This window comes from Uloborus diversus, chromosome 8 (assembly GCF_026930045.1).
Source record: "Uloborus diversus isolate 005 chromosome 8, Udiv.v.3.1, whole genome shotgun sequence".
Lineage (NCBI taxonomy): Eukaryota > Metazoa > Arthropoda > Arachnida > Araneae > Uloboridae > Uloborus > Uloborus diversus.
The window spans coordinates 13,139,359-13,149,239 of NC_072738.1; the positions used below are offsets into that span (position 1 = coordinate 13,139,359).

General features: G+C 32.4%; 1 protein-coding gene across 1 annotated transcript in view; it reads left to right on the forward strand.

Moving 5' to 3' along the window:
- Window positions 1-9,511, forward strand: part of LOC129227434 (40S ribosomal protein S8) — a 31,360-nt gene extending 21,849 nt beyond the window's left edge. The window contains exons 5-6 of the mRNA XM_054861992.1: window positions 3,913-4,042; window positions 9,361-9,511. Of these exons, the coding sequence (XP_054717967.1) occupies window positions 3,913-4,042; window positions 9,361-9,470 (240 nt within the window). The 3' untranslated portion in view covers window positions 9,471-9,511. The remainder of the gene's footprint in view (window positions 1-3,912; window positions 4,043-9,360) is intronic.
- Window positions 9,512-9,881: the final 370 nt, after the last annotated feature.

The following is a 9,881-nucleotide window of genomic DNA, read 5'->3' on the forward strand; positions in this document are numbered from 1 at the left end:
GATGCCGCCCTCTCGTACCCCAATACTCGAAAAACATTCAAGAATGATATTCTCAACAGAAAAGAGGGAAAACACTCAACTTTAAGTGTAAAAATTGTAGTTGTGCCATCTCAAAATTCAAAAATTTTGTTTTTACAAAAAAAAAATTTTTCGTGCAAAATTGGATTTTTCACAATAAACGGACCTTGTGAGAAATTCTGGACAGACCCCTGAATTGCCCCCAAAACTGCTGCTAAAAGATCGCGTAATGCAATGTGGCGAAAGACGGCTATAAATGAGTTAAAATACTACAAAAAAGTTGTTACCTAAGCAATTGTTCATATAAATCAGCTTAGCATTTTATTTTATGAGTGAAAATTGTTTTAAACAGAAAAACAAGTTTTCTGTTATTAAATTCAGATTTTTTTGTGTAAGTTTCAATTTCTTTAAATTGATTTAAGATGGCCGATTTTCAAAGTTAGTTTTGTGGAGCACTAGCTGCATCACCCAGCTTTGCATGGTGTCCTTCAAATAAAAGTAATAGTCAAGTGACGCTTGTTCAAAAATCGAAATTAGTGCAAATAAAATCCGTGCTGGACGTTTCTTTTGTTGAAAGTGATATTTTATTGTATTAGTATTTGTTGTAACAGAATTTCACTGTATTTTTCATAGTATTTTTTGTCATTGGTAGAGGTGCAGCGTGTATCAAATATTTGGTTAGAATTCGAAGTGAAATTTCTTGCGAATAATTTGTTTAGGAAATGTCAACTGTATTATTTTAATTTTACACCAAATTGTAATAGAACATTTATTTTGAGAAATGTATATATAGTTCCATTTAACATTGTAAATTAATCTACATTAAGTATAATTGTTTAACTTAATCTGTTTTTGCATTTGGAATAATTTTAATATAGTATTGACTGATTTCGTTAATGTTTATATGCAATTCTGCATAAATAGATAATTAATTTCTTTCCTGATATGTGATTTGATAACTGATAATCACTTCTACTTCAAATGGTGCAACACTTAGAAATATTAAGCTACTCAAAATTTAAGTGTTATTCCTTTTATTTTTAGCTGTAAATTAAAAAAAAAGAAACTAGCAGGTAATTTAAGTGGAATAAAATTGACTCTCAATATTTTAAACTTAATGTTGTGATTGAGTTTCTGGTCAAGGCAATCCCCTTGTCAGTTAATCTGCTGGACTCTAAGCAGTAACTTGTAAACCCCATAAAACTTGAATTAAGACTCCTCCGACTATGCTGACATGTATTCTCGTCAGCCCTAATTCTGGTTACTGTGTTATATTTAAATGAATTTGATAATGAGCAAATAAATGGAATGTCTTAAAATTGAAGAATAATTGAAAAGTAACAAAATTAAAATTTAACATCTGATTTTCTCCTACAATAAAATTACTTTGAATGTAATAAAATTAATACATAGCAATTTGAATTAATTTTGTACTGTGTTGGTACTATATTGTCTTTCATTCAATGTATAAGAAAATGTTGCTTTACCAATTATACTACAGGACAAAAACAAACCTTTTGTATGCATCCTGGAATAAATTTTGGGTTAAAAGAGTTAATTTGCTCTTGTTTTCAAAATACACAAAAGCTCACAAGAGAAAAAGACACCACGCATTGATTTGAAGGTAGTTAAAAGGATAACATTTATTGCACAGGATAATTTTTAAAATACTTTCATTAAAAATGTTTATTTTTCCAAAAACATGTTCCTTTTGCCCTGTAGCTTGAACGTTTCATTTTGCATTTTCAATTGCTTCTTCTACGTCAAAGAGTTATCAACTCTTGTAATAGTTCAGCAGCATTTGGCAAGCATTAACTCAGCCCAATGACCCTGATGTTTGTGTTCCATTGTAAAGATATCTGGTGAAACCTTTCCTCCTGCTTCTTGCTCATAGCTATTTGAGCAAAATATCCTGGAGAAAGTGAACAAGATAAATCAGTTTCAGAACTTCTGTAAGGATTTTGACCAACTGTTTTTGTTCTCGTAACTTGCAAAGTGTTTTTCTCTTCCCCTTCAAATTTTTTTAGCAGAAACTGACCTTCACAATTGTGCATATTTGAAGGGCCATTTAAAATTCTCTTAACCTTAGCTTCAATGTATCTTGGAATTTCCTTCTGAGTATTGAAAAAAAAAAACCTTTTATTCTTAGTGTTCACAATTTTCGTAGTTGAATTGAGTTGAATGCCCTGCAAATTCAGCTTGGGAGGCTCATTTTGGGCTTTTATCTTCCCAAAATTTAAATTTCCAATAGTCCATTTGGTTTTTATGTCGAAAGATTTTCTATCTCGACTAGGGGTCAAAGTGTAGAAGACTAGCAGTGGGACATGCTTCTACCTGCCAGGAAAAAAAAGAGCATGAGTGAGATTCCACAACCCCAGGTGGCTCTACATCTTGAAAACTAGACATGATCTAACTTTTTATATTGATTTTCGTGTTTAGTGCAAGATAAATTATTTCGAAATAGCTATTTTTGGTGCCGGGTGCATTTTCAGTGTTAGGCAGTGAATATTGAAATATTTGGCCGAACCGAAAATTTGGTTTCTGTGCCTCTCTTATCATGGCAGGGTTCATACGTTCCTTACAAACTCCTACTTTTTAAGGAAAAAAATAAGAAAAACTTTTTTTATTCTACAAGACCTCATAGATTTTCTTCTATCGCCAATCCAATATGAGTGATTACATTATACTGAATTTTATCCAAATTTTTTCATCTGATAATACTGGAAATCCGATTTTTTTGTTAGATTTTCTTCCCCACATCCGAAATTTTTTTCCAAATTTTTGACGATCATGTTGAGAATTATTAATATATAACATCTTGTACATTTGTTAAAGTATCATTATAAATTTTGTTTTTGCTTGAATATGATTTCATTTTAATTAATTTTCTTTGCATCCGATATGAGGATCCAATTTTTCTGATTTTGATGATTATTGTGGTTTTTTAGAGGGCAAATCAATGAAATTTCTTTTTATTCCTGTAAAAATCAAAGTTACAATTTTCAAGCCAAATTCTGTCTTCTTATTGAGAGTCAAAAAGTTAAAAAATCTAAATTGCTGGTGGTGTGGGCTTCTCACTGGGTTTTCTTAAAAACTTGGACTTTAAATTAATTTTTGTTTCCTTAAAATCAGTTCAGATTTTTAGATTTCATTTCTTCCATGAACCAGAAAAAAAAAAAACAGCTGTTACAGCATGAAATAACCTGCCTTATTGATGTTGTAGAGGAGAAAAAATTTGAAGGAAAGTCATTTTTATTGTGTTCAACTTATATTAGTGATAACGGAAGAATTTGTTCGAAGGAAGGTGGTAATGGTGCGGGGAAAGGTACAGGTGATAATACCCAAATTAAGAGATAGATGGTTTTATTCATAAGTAGATCTCCCTGTTCAAGGTAAGCAGATATGAGCTTCAACCTTTTGGTTCCAACCCTTTAGTTCTCAGAAGAGCAAGAGGTAGAGAAATTCCTCCCAATTCAGTCCCAAACATTTCTCACCCCTTTGAGAGCTAACAAGCTTCTACATAATGACATTTTTAATGAAGTTCAATAGTAAACCAAGCTTAACTAACAAAATATTTCTTTTAGCCATGATTTTGTATTAACTGTGGCTGTATTAAGAGTTCAACTATATATATATATATATATATATATATATATATACACACATATACATACATGTGTCAAGATTGACTTTGTGTAAGTTGGCAACTGGCATTAATTTTGAATACATTACCACAATAGTCAAATACCACATATTTTCTGATTACTAAGTGCTACAAACAATAAATCTTTAAATATGATGACACCTACAAGTTGCTGGAATTTTAAACATCCTGCACCCCTGATTTTGCTTTCTCAAAGAAATTTCAGTACTATAGTTTTAATGTTTTTGCAGACTGAACAAGAAGAGGCAATTCTCAACAAAAAAAGAAGTAAGAAAACAGAAAAGAAATATAAGGAAAGACAAAAGATGGCCAAAGTTGAACCAACTATGGAAGAACAGTTTATGTCTGGAAGGATATTGGGTAAGATCCCTCGTCTATTGCTTTTTTTCCAATACACACTAGTTTAATTCTTTCACATCTGCTTCATTTTCTGTTAAATCTTTGTACACTATTTTGGCATTGAGATAGGAAATATTTTTTAAAGAGCTATTCTTGTTATCTTAAAATTTATGGGATAGCAATGAGTCTTATGTATAGCTGAAGACTTTTGGCTGCTGACTATGTTAAGGATAACTAATTAGGGAACATTGCAAATGATGAGCTTATTAATTACCATCTTTCGGGGCTGAAATTACTGATGATAGTTTTAGTTCTGATGCACGATAATGTCTCTCTTTTATATTCCCCCTCCTTCTTAAATGTATTTTTATTATTGCTGTACCAATTTCCAAGTATTAGGTTATTTTGCTGTTAAATATTTATGTATTAGTACTTGATAACTTATTGTATTGCTCTTGCTATTTTTCAACTTTATTTTCATATAGCTTATGATATGATTTTTTTCACCATCTTTCGGCTGAGTCATTTTGATGCCAAGATTTTTATTCTGATTGCTGTGTTGCTTATAGATTTAATTATTAGTACTAGTTTGATAATGATGAGCCATTTTTGCAGAGACACGCATTGCTGCTGTGTCATGTGATGCTTTGTCATAGTTACTCTGAAAGCAGACTGCTACTTTTTAATTTAAAATGCCGGATTTGTCGTCTTTAGTCTCAATTCTGTGAGCAGGTTCATGAAATTGGGTTTATGAAACGTAGTGACATGTGGCAAAAGGGGAGGGGGAGATCAAAAATGTTGGGAAAAGGTGACATTATTTATAGACAGCTACTTATATTATCCTTTTAAGGTATTTTTATCACTTGTAGTTATTTCATCACCTTTTGGCTGAGTCATTTTATTGCTATCTTAAGTTGACAGTAATAGTGATAATGATGATCAATCACTGCAGAGACACTGCTTGCTGCTGTGTCATGTGATGCTTTGTCATAGTTACTCTGAAAGCACACTTGCTGTTTTCTTTTCCGAATGCTTGATTTGCTTTAGAAAAGTTTCCTTTTTACTGCATGCTGTAGCATATGTTATTTTTTGCCATCTTTCGACTGAATCATTCTGATGCCCAAATAGTATATCTAATTGCTTTTGTACTGCTTAAAACTTTTAGCAATAGTTGCTGCTTAAGGGGGTCCGGGACACATTTTGAATTTTTTTTTATTATGTACTTTAGAGTTTTGAAATTTTTTGAACTGATTCATCATTTATTTAATAAGCAAAATCATAACATAAATATGAAAAAAAATTATTTTTTTATTTAAATTTAATTAGTTTTTTTCAAAAAAATGGGGTTGCTTTAAATTGCTATAACTCAAAATATTGTTGGTCAATTTTCAATTTTTTTTCAAAAAAGTATGCACAAATATCTAAGCTTTAATTTTTATTCGGCGATTTTAAAAATATTGATTCAATAAAAAATAAAAAATATTTGAAGAAAAATTTCGAAAAATTCAAAGATACTTTTTTTTAAAAAAATCATAATTTTTGAAGTAAAAGTTTTTTTCAAATTCGCCGAATAAAAATTAAAGTAAATTGCTTGAAAAAGATGTGCTCCAAGTTTCATTACTTTATCTTTATCGGTTCCTGACTTATAAGAGTTTGAATGCAAGAAATCGGGAAAAATTGCATCATGGAGAAAAACGCGTTTAAAGTTTTAAAGTTATGTACACATTCGTTAGATGCATGCAACAAAAATAACTATAACTTTCGTTCTAATTAAGGTAGAAACAAGATTCAAACGTCCTCTTAAGCAAAAAAAAGCGGAGCAATTTTTCAAATTATAAAAAAAAAATTGCAAAATTTGAGGATTTTTGTGTCCCGGACCCCCTTAAGTAAGACAATACTGTGTGAGGTGCCGTGCTTGTAACCCGTAGTGTCGCTACGAGGGGTGGGGGTAGTAGTGTAAAATTCCTGAGAATTTACTCAAGGAAATATTTCCAAACTCCATATATTTCCAGGAGTGTATTGGAAGTTAAATTACGGTATAATTAAATTAATGGGAAAAACTTTATTGTTATTTAATGTAGCAAATACAGTAAAACCTGTCTACAACGCTACCATTGGGACCTAAAAAAATATTGTTATAGACAGGTTATCGTTATAGATTATTCATGTTGTCATTTTTCTGGGACGAAGAAAAATATCGTTACAGACAGGTTTATTGTTGTAGACAGTATCATTATACACAGGTTTCACTGTAGTTTTTTAATAATATTTTAATATAAATTCTTTTCTTAAACACAGGCTAAAGTACTTGGTTCTTTGCGTGCAAGATTAAGTCCTGATGCTTATTATAACTGAAATTTTATAGTAACTAGAATACTATACTTTGAGAACAAATAAAGTGTGCAATCTTCATAAGTTCTTCCCAAATATTTGAAGAGAATAACGCAAGTTTTTGTGTCTTTAAAATTGGTAAGACAAATAACTTTGTTGAACTTGGATATCATTTCTTCTGGAAGCTTTGGACACATTTTTAGGTATCGTCCTTTCTGCGTGTGTTTGCGATTCATTTTTGGATTTCCTCTTTTTTGCTCTCTAACCGCTCTCATCCTTATATATGTCAGACCTGCCAACTCTCCCGTTTTTCACGGGAGACTCCCGTTTTTTACTCCATTCTCCCGGTTGTACGTTTGAGTATCCATTTCTCCCTTTTTTTTACTCTTTTCGGGTTTTTTTCTTTTTTTGAAAAATTAAACTTAATTTTTTTCCTTAAAATAGTTACTCACAGCCCTAATAGATGGCGTGACTAGCAGAGCAAACCCGCACTTACGTTCGACGAGCACGACCGGTTAGTTAATCACGTGACAGCTAATGATCATGTGCTCCAATCAACTGCTTAGAATGGTAACGGATGCGGTAACCGGTTGATCATAGAACGCTGCGGTTAGTAACCGGTTACTGACCGTTCGACCGGTGAGGTTCGTCGAACGCAAGGTGAGCGGCAAACATTCGATGGGTGCGTTCGGAGTGTCGACCGAAATGCTTCCGGCGATGGTGTTTTGGTTTAACTCCACGTTCGCACTTCCACTTCTATCTCACGCATGCGCCGTTGCTGTTAACGCGGTATCGTTCAGTTTCAGAGGCATGCTAACTGCGCCGCATGTTTTCATGTTGTTACTTGATCTACCGCGTGCGTTGTAGTTTAACATTCATCTATAGCGATGTCTGAAAAAATGAAATATCTACAAACTTATAAGAGCTATTATGAGTGAATTCTCTTTCATGAAAAAATCAAATAAATACTTGTTATAACAGTATTTTTTACTTATTATAGCATCGTTTAAAATCTCCCTTTTTCTCCCTTAAAGCTTTGACTGGATCTCCCGTTTTTTCTTTTCATAAGGTTTGCAAGTCTGATATGTATCGGTGTTGATTCAGTTTGCTTCTTTGACAGCAAATGATGCAAGAATTTCACCATCTTTCGGCTGAATAATTTTGATGCAATTTCTTTTTGAATCTGATTGCTGTTCATGTATTTTAATTTAAACCGTAGTATACTTTTATAATGATGAGACTTGTTGCATAGATACAATACTTGCTGTTTTGTCACGTGATGCAATGTCATAGTTACTCTGAAAGCATATTTTTTATGTTGAATGTTTATTTTATGGTTGGTAATTTTTATATACCTTTATTAGTTTAATTTTTATTTTAGTCATGCAAATCTATCCAAAGGGAATAAGCTTGCAAACATATGTAATCTTACCTATCTTCATTTTGCTGTAAAAGCACTTATTTTTGTGAGCCTGTCATGATTGCAGAAATGTAGGTAGGACTCACGAAATATTTCAACCACGGTCAGACCTTATACGGTCACCCCTTGGGGCTTTTATGTCAGAATTAAAAAAAAAAATCCTCAGGTGTCCTATGGCTCATAAAATATGTCTCAAGGCATTTATCTCGGAGCGCTTATGTTTGTATCACCGCTTTAATTTTTAGTATTGTACTGTTTTTCTCGCTTTCTATCGTATTCTCGGCAATTTGTACATTATTAGGAGCAATGACTTTTCGACAAAACAAGGTAGTGTATGAAACAAAATGCTTGAAATCAAATCTGTGTGGCTCTGAAACCACAAGAAGATCAGGAAAAAGTGACATTGTAAAGAAATTACGGTATTTAATACCTTTTGACGATATATTTGATACTATATCAAATAGAGTTCTTATTTGATGAGCCAGGGCTTGAGAAAACTGGCCTCATATGTAGTTGACCTGATAACAAGGTCAAAGTGTTGAAAATCGCTAAAGACTAGCAACATAAATTTTTGTCCTGTAAATTGACCTACTTGTAAACTGAACTAGTGTACTTACAATTCACATTTCACCTCAAATATAAGTTAAAGAATGTTAGACAATTTAACAATAATCAAAAGTTATGTATTTTAGTGACTTTTTATGCAGCGCATGATGCAAGTATTTCACCATCTTTCGGCTGAGTTATTTTGATGCCAAAATTTTGAATCTGATTGCTGTGCTGTTTAATTTCGCAATATTTGCATACCTGCCAACCCTTCCGGATTTCCCAGTAGTTTTACGGATTTTCATATCTTTTTCCGGTTATGAGCAAAATCTTCTGGATTTTTCACGTTTTGTAGGAAAAAAATGTATCTTGCCAATTTTAGTGCTAATGACGCTTTTGTGGAGCGCTGCCCAGCGTTTTAGTCCAAGTAGCCGAGGAAAGGTTGCCGTAGGAGAATCGCACGAGAAGACGTGAGGCAAGATTATGACATTACTGAGTGATGCAGCACATGACTTCGAGATCCAATCAAAGCAAGCGTTGCGTCGGGCAACTAGGGGCAGGATTTTGGCGCCAATTGTCTTCTCGATCTCTCAGTTCAAGCTGTTTTTGCTTCGTTCCTTTTTTAAGATGAGTATAAGTAAATGTTATTTCCAAACTTTTAAAGAAAGCAATAGAAGTAATATTTACTAAACGAAAGTAAGTTCAATTGATATGAAATTCATAACTAATATCATATTGTTAAATGTGAAGATGGTAGGTGTCCCGTTTCATTTTATTTTGTGTTAAAATTCTTGTGGATAAAGATGTAAAAAAAATCTTCCAGATTTTTTTTTCTCAGGTTGGCAGGTGTATATTTGTTTCTGATAATGATGAGTCATTACTGCATATATGCAACACTTGCTGTTGTGTCACGTGATGCTTTGTCATAGTTACTCTGAAAGCAGACTGCGTTTTTTTTTTCTAGTATTTGACAGCTTCAATTCTTGTTGAATTTAAGCTTTTCTATGTGAAAATAGTTTACAAAGTAAATTTTGTTTTTCAGCTTGTATATCTTCAAGGCCTGGACAGTGTGGACGGTGTGATGGTTACATCCTAGAAGGAAAAGAACTGGAATTCTATCAAAGAAAAATAAAAGCAAAAAAAGGGAAATAGAAAAATGTATTCTGTATAAAAGAATAAAGTCAAAAAAATTCTTTGTTTTGCATTTAGTTATTTCAGTCACACATTTAGACAGGGTTAGTAAAAAGAAGAGAAATTATCTCTGAATCTTATCTTTTTAAACCAGGATTATCTACTTTTAATTTGTGAAAAAAAAAAAAAAATTGATTATCGAAAAGTGAGGAAGATCTAAGATCTTATGATTAAAAGTGGTCTTTTAGGAGGAGACCATTCACAAAAAATACTTTATCGCCAACGAACTTTTCCCCTAGATCTGTAATCTAATGAGTATAGTAAGAGAAATATTTCGTTGGAATCGGACCATTCACAAAATTCTTCCTCTGAAAAAACGAACCATTTACACGGTTCGTGCTTCCTGAAGAAACTCTTATTTTCATCAAGCAA